At 38.5% G+C, this 24,202-nt stretch overlaps 1 protein-coding gene across 9 annotated transcripts in view; it reads right to left on the reverse strand.

Moving 5' to 3' along the window:
- Positions 1 to 817: 817 nt before the first annotated feature.
- EYA1 (EYA transcriptional coactivator and phosphatase 1) overlaps positions 818 to 24,202 on the reverse strand; it is a 164,449-nt gene continuing 141,064 nt past the window's right edge. For 8 of the 9 annotated variants that reach the window (XM_042036293.1, XM_042036291.1, XM_042036292.1 and 5 more), the window contains 6 exons: positions 15,086 to 15,144; positions 14,732 to 14,892; positions 14,411 to 14,525; positions 13,985 to 14,106; positions 11,770 to 11,870; positions 818 to 4,243 (listed from right to left, as the gene is read on the reverse strand). In XM_042036293.1, coding sequence (XP_041892227.1) covers positions 4,163 to 4,243; positions 11,770 to 11,870; positions 13,985 to 14,106; positions 14,411 to 14,525; positions 14,732 to 14,892; positions 15,086 to 15,144 — 639 coding nt within the window. In that variant the 3' untranslated portion in view covers positions 818 to 4,162. Of the gene's footprint in view, positions 4,244 to 10,204; positions 10,510 to 11,769; positions 11,871 to 13,984; positions 14,107 to 14,410; positions 14,526 to 14,731; positions 14,893 to 15,085; positions 15,145 to 24,202 lie in introns of those variants that run through there. The other variant, XM_042036295.1, reaches the window with a different exon arrangement.

Raw genomic sequence — 24,202 nt, forward strand, 5'->3', positions numbered from 1 at the left:
TGTATATATATGTATGTGTATATATATGCATACATATATTACAGAGAAGTTCACACAGTTAATAGGCTGTGGAGGGAATTCAGGACATGTACCCCAGAGATTTCCATCTTTGCTGTGTCCTTTCTGCCACATGAAGGTGCATCCCAGCTGTACAGAGGTAATGGGGACAGGGCAAAAGTTTCAGGAGGAGCCAGAAGAGGGATGGCAACCAGCCCCCACCTTGATTTACACCATCATCCTCTGAAGGCCCATACTGAGTTATGTGCTGTTGTTCACCATGCTGTGGCCAAGCTGCCATCCACACCATGAAGTTGGTGGGATAGGGTAGCCAAGAGACTGTGGGACCTCTCACCAGACCCTTGTCCCATCACATTCCTGGGCACAATGCTGAGTAGCTGCTAGAAGGCCATCTAGGAGTACTGGGTGCTCCACGCAGTGACCCTCCCCAGTTTCCTACAGACTCTCTTTGCAGTTGCAGCCTTGTAACCCTCATACCTCTTCCCTATTTTTTTTTTTATTTTCCAGCCTGGGAGATGACTGTTTCCCCCTGGATTTTCCCACTTTCTTCTAGCCCTTTGCCTGCACAAGAGAGCTGGACAGTTTTGGTAGAGCCAGTCCCTGGCTAAACAGAGAATGGCAAAAGTGGCAGCTGTGCAGCCTCGTCATTGACAAAGAACAGGAAGATTAGGACAGGACTCTGCCTCTCTCTTGGCATATGACACAAAGAAACATGTCTCTTGATATCCATCCTCTACTCATGTTGCAGGGCAGAATTCAACACTGAGAGAAGCAGAAAACTGAAGGAAAAGGCAAAAAAGAATTTCTAACAGTATTTTATTGGCTTGCATTGCAAGCATTTTTGAGACAAAGGTACCACTCACTGAGCATGCATTCCAGTCATGAAAGACATAATAATAATTACTATATTTAATTTCACTTTCTTGGCACTACCTCAAAGTTACATGTGTGTTATTCTTAGAATGAAAACCATTACAGCTGAACATTTTTATCAGTGAGCATCTAAGAAATGGAAACTTCAAGTGGTGCTGACATGTTTTAAAAAGTGAACCCCAAGTTTATGAGCTGCCTACATGAACTCCTTCACTCTATAGGACTCCTCTCTTACAAGATTTTGATTTAAGAAGGGTCTTCATATGATGCTCCTTAAAAAAGAATTATTTTTCTGATTATTGAGAATCTCGGAAAGAAAGACACTGACTTCAGGGCAGATTTAAGTGCTTACTTCATTGGACTAATTTCCAGCATCATTGGTGCTGTGCTGAAAACATATAAACATAATTCAACTCTGAGCATGCAACTTCCATGGTGGTGCCAATTACGTAGAAGGAGGTCCTTAACTGGTCTTGGTTTTGCTTCTATTTAAGTCTCACTAGACCAGAAAGTGAGTGTGTGTGATAACCACCTGGCAGTCAAGGCTCTCACTGATGGGCAGAGAAGCAAAAAGAGATCTTCACCAGACCATGTGTATATAACAAAGCATCTGCTATTAAAGGGTGTTCACTGCCACTCTTCCCAATTTAAAGGGCAGCCCTGCTCCAAGCTTGAAAAAGTTAAATACCAGTCCTGAATTCCCAGATGTTCAGGTCTGTAGAACCTCAGAGCATGGGAGACTTCTTGTAGCCTTGAGTGAGAGGTCTGAATGGTGGACTCATGCATTCAGCACATGGATTGCTTTGGATGGCAGAGGCACCATGGCACCTGAAGTTCAGGCATTTGCTTCTGTGAGTCACTTAGAGACACATTTCCAGGACACCAGGGCCTTATTCTGCACTGACCATCTCTAGCTGCTGCTGCTAAGAAAAAACACTGCTGCTCATCTAACTGAGCCTTCTGTAAACTAGATGCAAGTATTCTTTAACCTATTTAACATCTCAGCTGGGCACAAGAAGGTGAAAAACGTCTCTGGCTTGGAACAACAAAGAGATGAGAGATGTCTCCTCATTCCCAACCCAGAGGGCAGAACTATCACAGACTTGCATACAAGACAATTGTTTAATACGTTCACAAATCAATTTTATTAATTTAAAACAAAATTAATGAAGAAAAATTCTGTACACGATTGTGGACACAACACACTTTTTGTACAATAAGGCCCAGATAAACTTTGTTATTTTTTTCAGTCAGCGAGTGACTAAAAATTGAAAAGAGCCAAAGAAAAATAAAAAAAAGACAACCAATTCCTCCCCCCATCACTGTCTACTTTGTTTGAGGAAAAAAAGGCTAATTATAGTCTCCATTCTAAAAACTACCCACAATGTGCTTTATGATGTATGTGAGTACTGCATGAGTGGCAGCACTCATACTGGGTAAAGCAAAGCACATGTGCAAGTCTTGGTAAGATCAAAACCTCTCTGTTGGTGCTAAAGCAATCCACAAACATTTTATTCTAGCAGCAATATGATTCCTCTAATAGAGAAGGGTGCTGATTTGTAGCTACATTGGTGCTCTGTAGCTTTGCAGGTAGCTGTTTCAAGGCTGGTGGTTTTTTAAAAAAAGAAAAGAAGAAAAGCCAGAAAATTAACGAAAGGTGAGGCTTCTTTTTAATAAGATATTTACCTGGGCAAAGGGAATTGGTACAATTCAAGCCAAAAAGTCAGACTAACTGTTTATTTAACCAAGTAGCTCACAGACTTCAAGATCAGAAAAGTCACAAGTCACAGAAAGACACAGTTTAGTTTTGTCCTTTAAGTGAGCACAGACAAAAGCAAATTTTAACTCCTTGGTGATAACCATTTCAGCATTTCCATTGCCGGCAATGGATGTTATATCTTAGGAAAATCTGACTCCTGGTGGAAGAGGATTAAAAAACTTAAATGTATATGAGCATTCTTGTTTAATTTCTCCAAAATATTCTCATTTCTAATTTCTAAAAATATTAGTGATGATAGTTTCCTTCATTTTTGGATGAGACAAAAGCTATTCAATACCAAGGTTCCAGTTTAAGTTACATCTTAAAATATATTTGTGTTCTTTCTCTATTTCTTTATGGAATGACTCTCCTAATTAATTTTTTAATACTCTAAGAAAGGGTTAATATGTTAACTTTAAAAGAGGAAACAAAAAGACAATAAAGGCCTCCTCTTCACTTGTATTTTATCTGTATTTGCTTTGACTGGGGGGGACACAAGAAATCAATCTTTTCATTATCAGTGGGTGAGAGAAGAAAATGGCAGAGAAACAGCTGAGAACAAAACCCAATTCCTATTGACACTTGACATCCATGCTTTTGGTCTTGACAAATTTATCTAAAAAAAATCCATTATCTACATATTTATATCCAACACATTGATAAGGCACTGCACAAATTTGTGCACACGTGGCCTCATTCTTCACCACAAGGCATTACTATCTTTCAATAGCATTTACCTTAACAATATGTAAAAGAATCATTCATTATTACAAATTTACACAAAAAATTCTTCCTGTACACGATTGTCTCAGTGATGTACCTATTAGTTTAAATTAGACATATTTTAAACTACTCTGTAATGTGCTAAAATCAAAAGTAGTTGCTGTACCATAAGGCAAAGGCTTATAATAGCCTTTAATCCTATTATACATATCCTCAGTTATATGATGTCAAAATATAGTCTGTTCATAAATAAGTAAAGATGTACAGAGTACCCTGGGTATGAGAAACCAAAAAGTAAACCTTCTTTATAAGAAAATTACTCCACTGGTATTTTGTAAAATCTCAGTCTTCATTGTGCAATCAAGTTTGCTGTGTTGAAGAAACGGCGTGTGTCACATCGAAGAGGCTAAAAACTAAAAAGCATTTGCAGGTCCTTTTTCTTTTCTTCACAGGTATGAACCTCTTATTTCCTTTTCTTTTTTTTTTTTTTTTTCTTTTCATTTTCTTTTTCCTTCTCTATTTCTTTTTGGTAGCAAATATGGTAAAGATGAGTTGTTCAAAGACTCGCATGGCTTATTTTCGTTGGACTCGCAGTACCGGAGCCAACAGCTGTTCTGAAGAAAAAGACATGCTCCTCCGTTTACTGAAAGGGCAAGGGTTAAGACCAATTGCAGCTGTACGTCAACATGTTGAAATCATAAAGTTCTGTAGTCCAATGCTGACACAAGACACAGGCATCTCATCCACGGGCAGAAGGAGGCTCTGAGGTTTGAAAGTGCTGCTAAGCTGCTACAAGTACTCCAGTTCCAAGGCATGGTGAAGGGCCATAAGGTCAGAGTGGCTCGAGATCCTCCAAAATGGCATAGCATGCTGTGAACAGCACAGACAACATGTAAAAATAACCCCAAGCATTCTGGTATTTAGACCCACCCTTTGTCTTTCACAGGGATGAGAGAACACTTGGGGGAGAGAAAAAGAGCTCTGAAAACCTTGAGTCCTTCATGTTTGTGTCTGGTTTCTCTGACCCACCCTCTGAGCATAAATTTTCAATAAGAGCAAATCTATTTACAATAGGAACTACAGCAAACACATCAGGACATCATAAGGAAGGGAGGGACTTCTAATCTCTTTATATGAAAAACAGATTGCAGAACTTGTAGAAGAAAATATTACTTCTGGAAAAAAATAAGACAAATAACATTTACATGAAGCATGTGGGTGATCTGAGGAAAGGAACAGAAAGAAAATAGAGAAAGTGAAAGTGTTGTTTACTATCAAAATTTATTTGCTCCTTGTAAAACTACTCCTGGCAGATGAGTTAAAAACAGAAATGGTGATTCAGAATAACTCATGTGTTGCTCACATCACTTTGAAAAGAATTTTATCCCAGTGACTTGTGTAACATTGGTCATTGCTAATACTGATCTTAAAACATCTTTTCCATATGGGACATTAAAATGAATACATATTTTTTTCCTATTAGTTGTAACAAAATCTGTCTGGAGCACAGATACTTTTGCAAAGAACCTGAATAAACCAAAAACACAAATCCCAGGAAAAAGCACAGATTACCTCATTCATGATGGGTAAAAATCTGATTAAGAACTGTCTTTATACTTGAAACAGGGGATTATAATGTCAGCAAGAACTTTTGCGTAAATTAAAAAAAAAATAGCCATTAGCTTTTGTCAGGAAATCATTCTATAAATTCCATGGGAAAATAGTTGCAATTCAACAGTATTCTGGAGGCAAACATGGCCGTGGTCACCTTTTCATTGGGTCAGTTTCTGTCCCAGCATCTTTAGGAGGCAAACCACAAGCAATTTATTATCACATTAGCTTCTAAGTTCCCCAAGCATTTTATCTATGACTTCTCAAAGAGGCTTTCATCATCCTACTTTGGCAGCTCCTGAGCAAATTCCTAATTCCAATGGCAAAACTCCATCTCCTCTGTCACTTTTATTCTGATCTCCTTTTTTCATTCTGGTCTTCTCAAATTTTAAGTTAGAGAAAAGTTTTGAAAAAAATGTTAAACTCACTGTTTCCAGCTGCATGTTTACCGTAATTTTTATACCTGTCTCAGGAGGCAAACACCTTAGCACAGAGCCTGTCACATCTTCTTTGATATGACACTCCTGGGCTGAATGAAGATGCAATATGGATGCATCAACACCTGCCCACATTCAGAGTATGCCTAGCTTCTAGAGCAAAGGAATTTCTTCAGGAAGAAAACAAAATGAACCCCAAGAAAACACCATTGTAACAGTTTCTGTTCTGCTTTGCTTTGCTCCAGAGTGTTACAAAGCCTTGAGAAACAGCTGACTGAATCTCAGCTTGAAGATAAATTCACGAGTGATGGCTGACAATGGAGAGAACAAAACAAACGAAATTCAGAGACAATTGAGGTGTTTTTGGAAAAAAATGCTTATGATATTTCCAAAACACTTTTATAGATAGATCCTTTGCTTAAAAAGGAAATGTTAAACACTACAACACCTTTTTTTTTCCTGCATCTTCAATCTGGACTTACACTGTACTGTCTCTATGCTCCACCAGCAGTAGAAAGCAGATGTAGTTAGCTCACTCAGTTACAACTCCACGTCTCAGTGTCTTCCTTATTACATTTTACAGGCAGCTTACCCTCTGTGCTCTGTCAGGCCAGACACTGCTGCTTTCCAACTCACAGATTTCCTAAAGATGAACTTCTTGCACCATGTCCAGGAAATGAACCAGCAAGGGCAACATGAAATAAGAATTACTAGTCATGCCATTCTCTGGACTTGGCAAAAGCTTCTGTGCACCTATCTCTAACTCAGGCTGCAAGATCTTTCTGGCAGAATTTGTAATATCTGGCAGGGGTACTACATCAAGGACAAAGGGACACAGGTTCGTGCTTGCAGCAGGTCCATGCTGTGTTTGCCAGATGACTGCACAGGTCAGCGATGCTTGGCATTGCTGCCTCCTTTTCTTGTGAGGTTGCAGCTTCCCTCTTCCTTCTCAAAGCCCTGTCAGGTAGGACACAGCTGCTCTCCCTGACAGCCAGCCATAGCTCCCTGCTCCTCCTCTCAGCCAGCTTGGCAGCAGCTCTGCCTTAGCCACTGGGTCAGGGAGGTGTAAATAGCACACCTATTATGTGGCATGGCGAAGAGTTTGGTGGACACCTGCCTCTGCAAAGTGTCTCTGCAGAAGCCAAGAGTCAATGACATGGATGCCCTCCAAGGTCATGCAGCAAACCAATGAATAGGGAGAACTATAGGAATAAATTCTTGGCTTCCAGCTCCCACCTCAATCAGCTCCAGCTTTATACTGCTTCCCTAGTAACAACCTCAGCATCACAGAGCATACACACCAAGCAGATAGAGCAGTTAAAGACTCTGAATGATTTAACAGAAGGTTTAGCTTCTGCTAAATCAAATTACAGCCCCTCTTGCTAGATGCCCATGTGCAATATCGAGTTTTGGATTACCCTGTTTATGGGTCAGCTGTTCATGGTCAGATTTAAACCAAAACTGTAAGCAGTCATTATTTTGACTATATCTTTCTATTTCAAATTCAGTTAAGTATATTCTGCTTTATTTATGTCTGTCTGTGAAAAGATTATACCTATATTTACTTCATGCAGTTACGGGAATGAAGTGTGGAATGATATTAGAGAGTCTCATGAAAAAAAAGAGGTTGTGTAAATCTCAGTATCATAATTATTTTCAGTTCTCCTGCATGCAGGTCAAAAGCATAGCCGCACACTCCCAAGAAATAAAGCACGCCAGGAACGTGGTGGCTGCATGGGGCTGGAATCTGCACTGACGCCCTGGGCATGGTTGAATGTGGCCAGTTCAGATTTCTATCAGTCTGATCCTACAGTACAGCGTTCAGAGCTGTGAGAAGGGGAAACAAACCTGATACAGATCTATATATATCTATATGTTTGCGTGAATATATAGAGTCTCACACACGTGTTCATATATGCATGTGTTTTCATGAGGCATGTACATTAATTTTCACCCTAAGATAATAAATGATTGTATGAAACTAAAACCTTTAAAATAACAAAATTATCATACATAACCTTATATACTATTCCTGTATTAACATACACTGTTTATTCACATCTACTTAGCCATGTCAAAAGCGGGAACACACCCATGAGACGGAAGTGTATTTTCTCTTACCAAATGACTGGGCAAGAGATCCTTGGTATACATATGTACTAAATATTGCCTTCAAAAAGCCATCCCTGCCAACACTTAGCACACATGTCATGCAGAACACTTCTATTCTGAGCAAAGCAAGAAATGCTAATCTCGCATGTGTTGCTGCGGGAGAGCGGATGACAAATGCTAACCACTAATAAATAGGTGGTGAAACTGGATGCATTAGTATCTAATGAAACTCTAAGTGTACTGTTTCAACATCTTCCAAATAAATATGGAGATTCTGTCTTTTAAAAAACATGAATTTTTTGTTAGATGATACTTAGTAATAAAACATCTATGAATTTTTAAATGATTTGATTTTTATGACATGTTGAAACTAAATATGGTGGCAAAAGTTTTAATTTGGTTTTGATGAAAAAAGCATAAAAAAATGAAACTACCAATTTATTAAGCCTAATAATTAGAGTATTATTAAATAACCTAAAATATTAAGCTATTTTATTTCTGAAAGAGAAGTAATTTTATTTTCAGCATGTACCTACTAAAAATACAAAACTTCAGCTATTTTACTCCACAAAATAGAGTGTTTCAATTAATACACATGCAAAACAAATCCATTTTTTGATAGCAACAACAAAAAGTGCGGACTACCCTCTATCCTCTCTCCCTTAAATGAATACATATTTATACAAAAAACTTACTCCTGAGATTTGTGATGGATTTGAATAGAAAACTCATCAGTTTTTGTCATCTTTCACGGTATTTTTGTTGTATTCCTGCCAGATTTGCTAAGCGGCCGCCTTTACTTCCTACCCCAAACCTGACCAGCACAGTGTGACTGTGAGCTTAAAAGCAGTGGCATATTGGATACCCATTTATATTCTATTTATTGCTCCACAAAGATTTATGATTTTTCCTCATGATTTCCCTCCAAGGCAGCACGACCATTTTGGAGACAAAGGGAGAAGCCCATTTGCCCAGGCTCTCCTGAATCACCTGATGTAAAATCCAGCTCCTCAGTGCAGAGAGCTTTTGTCTCTTCTCACAAACTAGAAATACTTTGGAGAATTCTCCTAAGCAGAAAAATTCAGGAGCTGGGGTTTTTCTGTCTTATTTCCCAAACATGTCCCCAAAAGCAAAGGCAAAAGATGAGCTCAAACAAGACAAAACAAAACAAAACTAAACAAAACACAACGAAACAAAACAAAACACAACCTCCAAACCCAAAACACAAAACAAAGCAAAGCAAAATAAAATGCTGAGACAATGGAGTCTCTGGCAGAAACCCGCAGAAACTTATACTGAGAATGGCAGTGTCACTGCAGTGGCACTCGGAGGCGGCGGCTCTGACCCACATGGCACCGGCACTGGTGCCAGCAGCTCCCAAGCACCCTTTGGTCTTTCACACTGGTTGCTCTCTGCCCTCCTCTGCCTCTTTTCCTGGGGAAGCTGATATGAAGGTAGCAACCTTTGTGTGAACCCTGGTGTTACAGCCAAGCTGGCTGGTTGCTGCACTGATCCAGAAGGGTACGATTATTTCTCAATCCACAATGCAAACATCTTGAGAATTTTAATTATCTCACCAAATATTTTGCTGGAAGTGACAGCTAAACAAAGGTGTCAATATCATAGTTTGACTGAAGCTACCAGAAATGTAACAGTGTGCAGTTTCTTCAGTGTATTATGTTTACTTACATCAACCAAAAGAGGCATTTAACGAACAAACTGTTTATCCTAAATATGTTTCTCAGTAAAGCAGTGATCTTTTAAATGGTATTAAAAAGATTTTATTATTGAATTTTTATACTAATGGCAATAATAAAAAGATTTTAAATGTGTCTTTTATTTTTCCTTCTGCTGTATTGATTCAAGATTTTCCATGAATTAAGGACATAAATGAAAATCTTATGATGAAGCAATTTATAAATGATTGGTAAATTATTCTTAATAGTAAAACTTAACTTTCTTATCCCCGAAGCTGGAAGCTCAACTTTTTTTTATTCACTGAATGAACACAGAATAAAAAAATCTCTTGAATTAAATAGGCTTGAATTTATATGCTCACTTGAAAAGACTCGTTAATGTTTACATGTAATCAATGAAGTGCTAGCTAAAGAAGGGTGTACTGTTTATGCTTTAAGCAGTGTAAAGAAACACACATATATTAATGGCTTCACCACAGGCCAAACCCCTACAGAAAAGTGCTGTGCAAAGGGGTAACAGAAGACCTGTCCCTTCTCTGAGAATACCACAAAACCTGACATGCTGACAGGAAGGAAGGCAAGAAGGAACCAGCTGCCAAGATTCAGGGGATAAGCATGATAATGGGGTGGTACGTTGCAGGACAGTTACGCCACTTTGGATTGATATGCTTTGGGTACTTTAGTGGAGGTAAAGCTTCTGTTTTGTTTGTGTGCTCTCCAGAGAAGGCCCAGGCTTTTACTGTTTTTTAATACAGCAATACAATTTATTCCTTAGACAGGGCACATGCCTTTAACATGAATGCACTAGGGTGCATTCCCGTCCTTGCTCCTCCTAGTAACCCAAAAAAAACCTTGAGGAGCAGATAACAGTTAAGACATCATCAGAGTTGGCAGCAGCTCCTCATACTGCAAGGCACTGTGTGGTTTCTGCTCTTGCAGAATGTGAAGGACAAAACTAAAGAGGCAAATCCTGCTTTCACAGTGTGAAATGTTGATTTCTTATTTGATGTAGTAAGAAGCAGGACAACAATCACAGAAGCATTTTCTAAATCAGATTGATAGTTTATGCAGAAAGGCAGGACTGCTGATGTACTTATTGATTTCTCTGGCAATGCTGCAGCAGATAATTTAATCCAGAGCATCTAACATGCTTCCAACCTGAAAATTCCTTCCACCAAGAAAGAATACACAGAAGTAATTGCACAAAGGAACTTTCTATACTGCTACTCCTCTTAGTGACTGGAAAGGCTTTTTCTTATGCTTTTCTGAATCATGTTTCCTGTTGAAAAAAAGCATTGAAATAGATAATGTTACCAAAAGGACTACTCCTGCCATTATCATATACAACACTATTTCACCGAGCAACAGAAAAGGAACAAAGAGAAGGAATTTTTTCCCCCTGATCTTAAATACAGCTTTTAAAATGTAATCATTTGCAGCGGGAAAACATTTCTCTGCAAAGATGAAAGGCATTTCTGAAGGAGAAAGGAGCAAACTGCTCCCAGTTTCAGTCTGCCAAAGGGATATATGAAACTGAGAGTCTGCGAAGTGCTGGGACGAGCCGGGAACCTACCCGCAAGGCTTCAGGGGCACAAAACCCAGATTTCATGAAGCAAAACCAGTCAATGGTTGTTAAAACACCATGTGGACTAATTAGTTTCACTTCTCCAATTTAGAAAGTCACAGTGGAAAGAGATAGAAGTATCACAGAGAGTTTTGTGGTAAAAAAGCAGCTGTGTAAAAGCAATTTATCTGTGAAAGGAAGCAAGAACAGAAACGTCCATTTTCCTGCTCTTTCTCCTATTATTCAAATAGCCAGTGTTATGCCTCATTCCTCCAAGAAATGAGTGTGTATCTGTAGACTATCTTGAGTAGAATAGCAAGGCTAGAAATAACGCCTATTATTTGTGAGTGGGAAGTGTTACTTTTTATGCAGCTTAATTCACATTGAAAAAAAAAAATGAATTATTCCCTTCTCAGTGGAAAGCAAAAAATAATAGACAGTCAAATAGTATCCACTGTTCAGTTATCTAAGGTTATGAATGCAGGCCAAGCCACAGGTTGTTGCCTGAATGCAGAATCCAAATTATGGACACACAAGAAATTGGAAATTCCTGTATACCTACTCCAGTCCTACATGTCTTTTCAAGGTGTGACATATATGTATTTCATACAGGCAAACAGCATACTGCCTTTGATCGGTAAGAATCACCATATTTTGCTTACATTCATAACATCCTATGTGGTATTTTCAGTTGCCAAGGAAAACAGAACTATTAGTTCTTGGCACAAAAGCCAAGGTCCATTTTCTGGTCCCTTTTTGAAATACATCAAACATAAATAGTTTAATGTGTCTTTTGGAGAGCAGCAGGGCAAATCATTATCTATAGTCTTACCCAGCTTTCTACTGGATATGGTCAACACAAACTTCATAAGGCGAAGATATCCAACCTAAATGTCAATGTATGCTGTCCCATGTTGAAGAGAAGACAATTTGTCAGACTCTTGAAACCAACCCTCACCAAAAAAAGGTCATTACCTTTTTTGCACCTTGTTCTTCTTCGACACCATCCCCTATAACAACATACACTACTTTTCTTCCAAATCTTTGAATTATTCGTTCAAAACAACTTTCCTTTCCTGAAAGAAAAGATCAGACTATTCAGGGTAGGTGGTGATGGGATGACATCAAATAAATAACTTTTTATCCTGGATCTCCCCATCCCTTGGAATTCTTAAGTAGAGCTACAGGGAGAGAAGAGTCTGTCCCTCAGAACGGCGTATCAAGGCCAATTGCAGCACAGATATAGCATACTAGAGGTCCAGAATATCACCTATCTTGTCTCATTCCCTAATATGGCACAGGTTTTGAGGGGAATTTCCATACCAGGAGAATTATCTACCATTTGTTTATGACCAGTAGCCTGAGTTAATTGATTGAATCTGAGTTGAAATTCTAGCTTTTTCTCCAAAATCTGTGACAAGATTAATCACAGCTCCTAAAACAGTAGTACCCTGACTTAGAAGGTCACCCAAAAGATTTAGATTTAAATGCCTATAATCTAATACATGGGCCATGTCCTTGATCCTGCACTGGGATCCATTAACATGGGTCATTCCTTCCCTGCACACACCTAGGGAAATGATCTCAGTGCTCCAGCCCTATGCACAAGTACCACTGAATCACAAAAATGTTAAGGGATGGAAGGGACCTCAAAGATCATCTAGTCCCAACTCACCCTGGTATGTGCCAGGACACCTCCCACTAAAACAGGCTATCCAAGGCCTTACCCAATCTGTCCTTGAACAATGCCAGGGTTGGGGCATCCACAGCCTCCCTGGGCAACCTGTTTCAGTGTCATGCCACCCTCACAGTAAATAATTTCTTCCTAATAGCTAACCTAAATTTCCTCTCTTTCAATTTGTACCCATACTGGGAAGCTTCAGGTACTGGTATTGAGAAGCCAGAAAGCAAGCAAATGCTTAGAGTTGAGTTTTCTCAAATGTCCCCCTTCTGAAAGGTCACTTTAGTCTGGCCATGGGACATGCTAACCTGTGTGTCTACAGCAATAGATGGGAAAAATTGTGGTTTTTAAAATAGTTATTTCAGCTAAAGAACAATAAAAGCACAAGAAAAAGTAAGCTGGAAATTAAATGAAGTTTTCTAGCCATTAGAGAAGCCAAACTACTTAATGATACCCTTTAACAGTAGTGCCAGGCATAAGAAACCTCCAACACTAAGTTGAAACTGCATTTATGAATCATGGCATGTTATGAAAATCTCATGGTTTCCTGTGACAGTCAGTGACAGAACACATTTTTCCAAAAACATCCTTCTATCCCATGTACGTGAAGTCACAAGTGAACATTTATTAAAATGTTTTCATTAAAATGTGTATTTAAATTATTATATTTCAAAGCTATAATTTACTATACAGTTTTACAGAGGGCACTGCAACTTTAATATCCAGGAAACAGCTTTAAATCTTTTATGGTAATGCTTTCAAATTTCTCTGTAAAACTCTGAACAAATTTTTGTTTTGTCTTGTTTAAAAAAAAAGAAAACCCCACAATTTTTTCTTGACCATTTGAGCTTGCTGTATTATAGATACTTAAGAACACATGAAAAATGTTTTTGTGTAGCCCACAATTTTGGGGGAATCTGAGAAAGAACAGATATGTCATAATCACATTAAAAACTACAAACACCGTTGCCATCTGGTCTGGGGTACTACTGCATACTCAGAATAACATCTCTTATACTGAACCAGAAAACAGAAATAAACATTTGCCTGGCTGAAGCTTATTACAGTCAGTATGAAGAAACTTAATAATTACATTCTGCAGCAAAACATTCTTGCTTCTGGTAAATTGTTTACCAAAATTTGCTCCAGAGCCCATGAAAACAAATGGAGCCAGGGCTTACCTTTACAGAATTTCTCCTACAGCTACTCAGGGAGACCCCTACACAGCCCCACAGTTTCAAGAAATGATGGAAAAAAGGCAACTACATTTCTTCCTAACAGAGACTGCACCACTGTTAATAGATCTATACAAAGCTTTCTCCGCTGGATCATGACACATTTGAAAAGCACTTTTAGGATGCTTTAGCAATGTTTCATGAAGATCAGGTGTTACTAATCTCTGTATTTACCACTGTGAAAACATGTTAGAATTAAATATAGGCTACTATACCTTTTTTTTTTAAAAAAATACAGCTTTAAATGTATCACAGCATGATAAAAATAGCTCACCTATTTTAGTTGCACTGTAAATATTCTCTATGGGAAATACAACCCCTAGTCCATACAACAAGACTTTTGCCAGAGCTGGAATTAGCTGAGTAGTTGTTACAAGAATGTTCACACAGTTTGTCCTATGGAAGAGAAAATGCATATATCCTTTTTTAACAAAGCAAAACAGAAAAAAACCAAAACAAAACAATAGAAGGAAAACCTTATCCCTCCCATCGGAACCCCTCAATATTATTATTATTGCCACTTAAAAAGAACATCTCTTTTTTTGCCACCTTACAGATGAGCAAGGTGTGGCATGGTCAGACCAGAATAAGGAATGAGGATAAGGTCCTCCAGGTTCAGCATTTTGCCCATCAGACCAGACAGCCTCTTCCAGATCATCATCAGACACCCTAGAGCTTCCTTCATACTCTTAGTACTCACCTCGAATGAATGAGGGTGAGTGCTTTCAGTGCAAGTGTTAACCAAGAATCTGTCAAAGCTTCAATTTCTGCTCTTAGTTGTAACCAAGCCTCTCTTTTTGCTGGACCAAGGAGACCTGTGGAGTAGACAAGGGCATGTCTGCACTGGTATTAAGTAGCGCTCTGTCATTTTCCTTTGCTTTCACTAACTCAGACAATTTTCCACACACTGCAAACTAAACAGATCGCTAAGCACTGCTATGTTAAAAAAAGGAGTAGAAACCAGTTCTTCCCACTGACAACCTCTAATGTGTGTTTGTTAGATAACTCCAGAGTCACTTGCCTCCAACATTGTTTTTGTAGGTGTTGTATATCTCTTTTACTCGTCTGTAGCGGAAGGCCAGTTTCCGCATCCAGTCCACTCCTCCGCGCACGCCGGTCGCCAGGCACAGATTGGCGCTGGTGGCAGCTGCGGGAAAGCCGTCTGTTCCGAAATTATATGTGCTAGGCAGACATAAAAAACCCCACAGATGAATAAAAGGCAACAGGCTACATTGAACCACCAGCTACTCACCTGGCTGGGCTGCACAGGAGATAGTTAAAAGAGAGCAGGCTACTCTGAGCATCCCAGCAGCCCATCACTTGCCCAGGAAGGAAGAGGCAAAGCAACTTTTTATCTTAAGGAGTTCTCTTGTACCTTAAATCTTGACCATTGTCGTCTGAAGACACGTCATCAATGTGAACCTGGTCGCATTCCTAAGGTGACAGAAAGATTTTATAATTTTCCTGGTTTTGCAAATCTTGAAAGCACAGCTATAAAAAAATCTATGAACCATCTAGTCATCAGGGATATTTTTAATTGTGGAAATCAGTAGATGGCAGTCTTGCTAAAACAACTATTTTACCTATTCCTTGTGCCCATTTCTTAGAATAAATGCACACCATCATTAGCTACTACTGTTAAATAGCTTTCCAAAAACACATTTTTATGTTTAGAAAGGAAAGTGGTTAAAAACAATTAGCATATGTGTTCCATAAACGTTCTTGTAGCCTTTCAGGTACCTTAAAACATCATGCTGCTCAAAGCTGATTCAGTCAGTGCATAAGTGTAACTAAAACCAGACATTTTGGTAAATGTAACATATTAGAAAAATTAAACCTGATGCTAACCGCCAATGAAATTATGACCTCTGATTGCTGGTGAGCCACACACCAACACAGCCTGAGGCCAGTGTTTCAGAGGAGTGCAGATGAAAAATCTGTTCCTAGTTTGCCATTCATTTGAGAGTTGTGAGTTTCCTTCTCTCTCTTTGGTCTTAGTGCATGAAAGCAGCATGCCAAGATGAAGAAAATCTGAACAGAAATACCCAAATCAAACCATCTTTCTTCAGCAGCTTGTCTGCAAACTAACACAATGCATTAAAAATTAGCTTCGTCCATCACTAAATTAAAAATCGCAATGCATGTTGTTTATCCACAAAAAGCCCCCATTAAAACATTACTATTAACATTTTAACTGTTGGCAGGAAAACAAATAAGCCTCTGACACTCTAGATCAATATCAATTCAATGTTTGTAACAATAATGGATTTTAATTATTTTACTAATTTCCTCTTCTCTCTCCTAATGTGAAGTCTTATAACAAATATGATCTATTTTAAAGATGAAAATGCTGCAATCCTTTATTTTTGTGTTGCTTTCCTCTGAACAAATTTTTCTCTCTCCATGGATTTGTGAGGAAGGGAGGGAAGATAGAAGTGGAAAGAAACTCAAACCAGCTGTTCCCTAACAGAATTAAAATCATGACCCTCAACCCTTTTTCTAAAACATCTATTTTCCAGCCAACCCTCTCCCAGCAAGCAGCAAGCTCCAAGGAGGAAAAGACTTTGACCCTGTAACCTTCTCCTCCTCTCCTGAGGTCAACAACCTCAGATAAGAAAAAAGCTGAAGAAGCCTATGTGGTCTCACATGGTGGCTGTGGATTCTAGATTTTTAAAAACATTCATTTACGAAAAATGCCTCAGAAACTTGAAATGTTTTGAAGAACAAGGTGTGGTCTTTTGCACTTGTACAACATATTCTTACTGTAATGCTTACTCTTCTATATCTTATGCATAGGCAACTTGTGCTAGAGACAGTGGTAGGAGTGACAACCAGCACAGGAGAGACAATACTACATTTGCTCATATTTAACCACCATACAGTGAATTTCCTCCTCAAGCAGACAAAATGCATTAGATGTACAGACACAGCAGAAACTGCAAGTGTGAGCATATGTTGCCAGGCTTTGAAAATCAACTTGGCTGAAAAAAGAGCCAGAAGCTTCTTCAGCAAGTTATCAAATTCACATAATTTTTTACTATTTTTCTGTTTAAAGCTGAAAGCAAATGTCCATCCAAATGCATGCCACATTAACAATTCAAATATCAGCTGAGTGTAAGCCAAAGAAGAGACACCCTCCTGAATTCATTAGCTTCCCACTCTAGTTACTCTTACAGTGCTCAGTGATTTCTCCTTCCCCAGCTTAGAAACTATGAATGGCAACTGCAACAAGCTGCTGGAGAAGAGAACCCAAAATAGAAATCTGTGAAAAAGAAATTATTCTTTTAGTAACCACAAAACTAAAGGAAGGAGTAGAAAATCATCTCTGAGCAGATGAAGGAAGGAATAATGCAAAAAATTTCCAAATTCAACTCAGAGAAAAGATAGAGGCAGGAAAAATGAGACTACTACATCTTAGATACCACAGTTAGACAGAACCTGGGGACTTGGAACTTTAATTCACAGTGCAAGATCTTGGGACCATCACAACCCTTGGGACATGACAGACATTCTCGCCTTCTGTTTAACCATCTGCTTGGTAGGTAGAAAGTGAGAACTGCAGTGATACATTAGAAATAGAAATTGTGGCATCAAAAGAAAGAGGTATTTTGGAGAGAAAAACCCAGAAAATAAATCAGAGACTAAAGATTGGTGGGGCAAAGGTACAGAAACAGTGTCAAGAAAGGAAGAAAAATGAAGAAAACGTCACAAGCACCACAAATTTCAGAATATAATAAGAGAGAGTGTCCTCTTTTGTCAGGAATACAAGAAGGAAAAAGACAGGAGGGGAACAAAGCACAAGAGATACATGCTATAATTTAGAAGGGATTAAAGCCCACTGTGATTGACACTACGTTAGAGCTAAAGGGAGGTCACAAACAGTGCACGACTGTTTTGTTCCTTTTGAATGGCAGGGCACATCTTTGAGGCTAAATGTGAGCTTTGAGTGCCAGGTATTTTTTCACGCTGTCTAGCTGACTTGGACTTTGGGCTAATGAGTGATGGCTGCATTTTTTGACCCCTGAACATGGTAAGGAAAAACACTCATTTAGCAATTGCTGTTTTAGCAGGGAAGTTATTTAGGAGTTATTCTTCAAAGAAGCCAGTTACCTGCCCATCATTCATTGATCTGGTCCATCCTTCCATCAGAACCCCTTGTATTTGTTTTCACCTGCTTGGTTTGTGTGTAGCATTCTGTTTGTGAGATACCTGAGGTACTGCTCAGTCCTCTGATTAGATATAAGCAAGCACACACGGAGTCAACAACTTAAAACAGCCATCAGCTCAATATGCATAATCAGGGGTACGGTAAAACACTGCCCAAAAAATAAAGTATGCCCTTCCAACAAGAACACATAGACTCTAAAATGTGGTATATATATACATAGATGCTAAAATCCTCAAGTACTTCTCAGAAAGGCTTCTGTGAGGGAAGCTGACTTACTATAGGCCAAATGGCCATTCAGAAAAAAAAGTTTGTTTGCAGGCTTATGATTTCAAACTTTCACAAATGTATTTGATGCTTTTGTGAAATTTTCATAGGAAATACAGTACTAGAATTCTTCCCCTAATTTCTCTGGCAAAGTGATATCTGAAACTAATACTGAAAGTCCCTGTAGAAACACTGTTATTTATGCAGATGTATTTTATTATGACAGAATCAGTTTAGCAGTCAAGTCCAAAGCAGAAAATTGAAATTGTGGGATTCTCTTTTAAAATAGGCTGAATTGGCAAGTAAGGAGCAAAATATCCTGTGGCTTACATATAAACTTATGCAGCTAGCTGTGTTTTGCTCCTAAAGGCGTTGACCTTGCAATGTCAGTGTTTCCAGTTTGAAAACTTCAGGAGAAACTACAAGTGATAACCTGTTTGTACTAAAGATTTGTATTTCAGTCAGACAGGCTGAGATGCAGCTCTGCACCTTCAGATCAATCCCTGGAAAGCAAAATGCACTTGGTATCATTTAGAGATAATATTTTCAGGAAAAATGGGAGTTGTCAGCATGTGTAACTTGGCAAATCTATGGATAGTAGCTTAAGAAGTTACTGCCCATGCTGTCCTTTTTTGCTCTTTCACGCAGCTAGCTTGCATGGATTCATGTGTTTGTGTCCTTCAGACCTTTCTGTGTCACAACTGGTAGCTTAGCTTGAATCTCCTGCAGCAGCCCAATTAAACCAACAGATGTTGCATGGAATAACCGAGACTTGTTTCTTCATTCCCTTCCATCAGCTCTGCTGTGGGGCCTGAAGCAGCAGCAGATACGTGCTTGCAGGAGCAACTTAAAGCTGTTGCAATCATTAGCTAAGTGAATGTCTCCAGTGAAATGCAGCAAGCCAAAGATAAACAGTAATCAAAAATGAATGACTAGGGGAGTCTAGCCTAAGATTTGTACATGGAAAGCTTTTGTCTTCTCCCTCCTCCATTCCCAAAGCATTTGTTACCTTCTTCCTGCTAAGTTTTCTTCCTTCTCTTTTCTGTTTTTGTATGACGAGCTGAACACTCCCAGAGATGCTCTGCAGTCATCATTCACAGCTCTTAAAATGCCTGGACCTATGTAGTCCTCTGGAATCATTCCTTTAAACTAACTTAGGATCTTTATAAAGATTCATATGCAAAGCATTAACTTATGGCAGAAATGTTCTGCAAATATTTATATTACTTTGCTCCCTCACTACCACCCCTCAAGTTGTGTACTTCTGCCATAATTATGTAAAATACGCTTCACTACTCAATTTACTGTAGGAAAATTAATAACAATAATTAAAAAAAAAGACATTAAGGCTGTTATAAGAGTTCTCTTATCTGTGCCAATACTACATGCCAAGTGGAGTGACGCAACAGCTAGCATGCTGATCCTCTACATTTCTGTGTTACAAAACTAACAAAAATAAAACTAATAATTCTGCTGTCTTTGAATAAACACTGACATAAGGTAACTCTGGACAAGTCTGCACATTATAAAGGGGAATAACGTGAATAATATCAACATAACCTCAGAGGATGCCGAAGTATTACAGTTTCAAGTCTGCTGATTATAGCTAAAATATATTTCCACATTTGGTTAATCTTCTTAATTTACTGTGAGAAAACTAACACCACACTGCCAACTAATTGTTTCAATACCTTAGTCTGCAAAGTCAAATGAGAGAGGAAGAAAAACCCCAACCAACAACCACCCTTCAGAAAGAGCTATTTTCATTTTGCCTTTACATCAGCAGGCCCATTGAGACATCCTGGAAGCTGGCCAACTCACAGGAAATGATTGCTGGGATTCTCTGTTCCTCTCATATCTGTCATTATGCAATTATATCCACTGCTTCATTTTCCCTACTGAACAGTAGAGAAATTTGGTCATGTACATGTGAGAACAGATCTAGCAAAACAATTTAAAGATGCAATCCTTTATAAATGTGATGTATCCGAAAAAAATACACTGCTGTGTTTTTAATGCAGCTTTTTAGGACAGAAGTACCTCTGTTTACGTCTTTTCCAGGAATAAGATATATACCCTTTCAGCTGTATATACCCTTTAAGACTATTATCTGCTCCACAAATACTCATCATTCCTATTAGCCATCACAACCTGCTTCTTTGGGAATCACAGAGTTACAGATTGTCAGAATTTTTTTTTTCCAGGCAACAATTACATATTCCAAAGCTAGTTTGTGAACGACCATTTACCACCACCCCCCCCCAAACTGTTGATTTCTAGTTTTTTTTACTCATAGTTCTGACCACCTTCCAGCAAAATGAAAAGCAGATTGCTTCAACCAGTTTCTGTTCTAATTTTAGACAAATAACAAGGATCCCAACACTATTTACAAGCATTCTTTAAGCTTTAGAAGTAAACCTCTGGCTTTTACTTGGCTAGAAGGATAAAATCTCTGGTATGTACAGGTTAGAAAATTGAACAACAGCACATCTATATCCTCTGTGCATTTATATATATATATGTGTATATATATATTATGACCTGTGCCTAATGTTCCTCTACTGTACTTCTGTGCTTGCTAAATATAAAAAACCCTCTGCACTTCCTTTCAAGCTGAGGCAACAAAGGCTGAAGTGCTGAACTTCCTAACCCATCATCGTGGAGCGCCTGTTAACGCACAGCACAAATCCATGTGAAAGAGCAGGGACTGCAGTTCGCAGGTTCTCAACACTGGCACTCAATTGGCAGGACCTGTCATCTCTGTCTAGCCTGCACTTTGTGACCCTAACATTTTCTCTTCTTTCCCACCACAATTATTCAGCGCTGAAGAAAAAAGGTGCAGATTACCTGTGGGTCAGGCACAGGATATTAAGAACAAAGAGAGTTCTTGAAATCCACTTCATTCTGTCTGACAATTTGTGTATGAACAGTCAAGGAATTAAATTGGGCTGTGAAGGCTTTCAAAATGCTCCCTTTTTAAACTTAAGACTATAAAGAGAAGCTTATAATGTAAAAAAAGCCCATAAAAATGCTACCAACCCCCCCTCCCAAATCCTATCTTTTATTGTTAAAATAGAACACCAGAACAACAACAAAAATATTATCAATATAACCTATTAGCTGTTATAAACACTGAGGACTATGAACTGAAATTATTTACTAACTATTTTTCACAGCCAATGACTTTAAAGTACTCTTCTGCACCAAACACGTAATCCTCTTATAACACACAATGTAGGCTGTTCTTTTCTAATAGAAAAAGTGATTAAAATCCTACTTTGCTTGCTCACATCAACAAATGCATTTGGATCAAATATGATACTCCTAAAGTAAACAGTGTTTATTCCAAAATAAATCAACAGATCTTATTCTGCAACTTGTGTTTATTGAAGTAGCTATGCTAAAACCAAGGTTTACATTTTCATTTCAACTACACCTTGTAAGTGGAAGAATCCAATTTAAAATAAAACATGACCTAAAGAAGTAGAAAGCAGTGTGCCAGCTACATTCCCACAGCAAATGAAAACTCTATTTTGCTAGTTTTCTTTACTTCATAAGTTTCATGAAGCAGATATTTCAAGAACTCATATTGTCTCTGTATGTATTACTCCATACACTGAAATCTTTCTGTTGAAAAGGAAGACCAAAAAGTTAAATCGTATCTCTAGCAGAGGGTCAGCAGAACTCAGGACAATCACAGAAAGTGCAGTCCTCTAAATCCCAGAGCTTTCTTGCCTGCTTCAGGGTGTAAATTTGTTCAGATTTCAGTTCAGAGACAATCCCTATTGTTCTGAATACACTGGTTACATTCCAGTTGTCCAGACAAGATAAAACATAAAATTATTCTAGTTCTGTAGTATATCAATTTACTCAGAGAAGTGTTTTAGAATGCCTCTCTAACAATCAATTCTTGCTCCAACTCTGACGAAATAATTTGTTTTTCTATTTCTGTATATTTTGCAGGAAAAGTGAAGGGAAGAGGGTGGATGTCAAAGAAAGAGTTTTACCAATATATAGAAATGGCTAAATAAAACTCAAGTGTATCTGCATAAAGAGTCTGTGTCACTCCTGGAGAGAACAGTGCTAAGTTCAAAGTGTCAAATTAACTGTATTTTTAAAGGTCAGCACTTCACATGTGTTTAAATATTCTCTTTACGACATGATTCCTATTATTTGCTAATATACACTTTTGTAAAGAGAAAAAAATTCTGAGATTAATGAAAGACAGTGAAAATAAAATATGAAGGTATTTTAAGAAGTAAAAAAAGCCATGAATCTCATCAGAATCTAATGAATTATTCCCAACACATTAACTTGAAAGTATACTTCTAGGAACATATACATTTTGTTGAAACTATACATAAAAGATTGTTAAAATATATTTAAGTTTCAAAGAATCTAAAAATTAAATGTATGAAAAGAAAGCTTTTTCCACAAAAGCCTTAAAATAATGTCTCATTTCTCAGGAAATAAGGGATTCATGTGGAAATTTTTACAAGATGATCTAAGCTGTGTCTTTCAGTTCCACACAACCAATTCATTCAAACTTGCAGGGCCTTGGTGGTGTTGATAATCTCTAAATGCATATGTTTAAAATGAAACCTACAATGATTTGAGTGAGCAAGTCTCCCATCTTTGCAATTGTCTGCTAATGAGACAAAGCCAGGGTTTAAAATTCTCTCTGCTAACCTTGCCAGGACGGACAGCAAAAACATTTTCTTCTATTGACAGCCTGAAAACCTTTCCACAACACTTTGACTTTTCTCTTTCCTTTTCTTTCCCACGCCCAGTGCTGCGGTGCAGAGGGCAGACGTTGACTCCTACGCTGCTGCTCAGTGGCAGGACTAGGGAGTGAGCTGACCCATCACTGCCTTGCCCAGCCAGAGCAGAGGACAACTATCCTTTGTCAGAGCTCTGAGAGTGCCAGCTAGAAAGACAAGAGGTTTTGTGCCACCTTACAGCCTGTGGTGGTTTAACACCAGCTGGCAACTCAGGGAGAAGCAACAGAAAGGTAAATAAAGTGACAAAGTGATGCTATGAGCATGGTAGGCTTGTGGGTATTTCAGCTCAGCTGTACATGTGCAATCCATGTTGTACTCTTGAGAAAGGAAATCATATAGGCTCTATTTACAACACTTTTTAGTGGCACCTAGCATGAAAGGTACTTGTCACTTGCCATGTGAAAGAAATTAAGTAGTTAATAAGTTGCATAAGCCTATAGGAATGGTCTTCTCAAGTAAGCAAAGGAGGTATTTGTTATTCTTTGTAGCGCTAACACTCACGAACTACAGCAGCACATTCCACAACAGCCAGGCATCTTGCATTTCAGATGGGTTGAGGCTCTTAGCTGTGTTTTGCACACACCAGCAAAGCCACAGTTCTGCCTGAATGAAGACTTTGTTTTGCATTTTTGGTCATTCACCTACAGCTACATGTGTGATGTAATTTGGTCCCACATTCATGAAGTGAACTTCATGAACTTTCTGCAAGTCACCCATGGTAGTAGTATGATCTCACATAGATGAGAAACTATTTCCAGTCATTCCCTCACACACATATTAGAGAAAAGTCTGTACCGTGATTCGTGTTTCCTTTCCTCCCTACCCTTCCTTCCTGCACTGCAACTGAGCTGTTCCTGAATTGCTGCTGTGGAAAATCAAATGCAAATACATGGGCTTTGTGTCTCAGTCTGAATGAGCAAAGGGAACTGCTGTGATGCCTGCTGGAAGGGAGTTCACAACTGTTGACAGGTTCCTTAGAAAGTGAACTTGCCTTTGCCAACTCTTCATAGAACTTATAGTACCTTAAAAATAAGGCTTATATCTCTAAAAATAAATTTAATGCCGTTAAAAGGTTTTGAAATAATCACATTTGGCTTTCCCAGAACTCTCTGTTGATGAAGAACTATCAGAAGTTGAATCACATGCTTCTCATAAAGCATCCCTAGCCACTATCTGGTCAGCAGGTTCCCATTACAGACATCACAAATATCGGGAGGAGATGAACTCTTATTTCAACCAAAAGAGAAAAGTAATTTTTGAATAGATATTCCTCTGTAGG

Source organism: Corvus kubaryi, unplaced genomic scaffold (assembly GCF_017639235.1).
Source record: "Corvus kubaryi isolate FWS band 111438036 unplaced genomic scaffold, C.kubaryi_AGA036_p1.0 37385, whole genome shotgun sequence".
Lineage (NCBI taxonomy): Eukaryota > Metazoa > Chordata > Aves > Passeriformes > Corvidae > Corvus > Corvus kubaryi.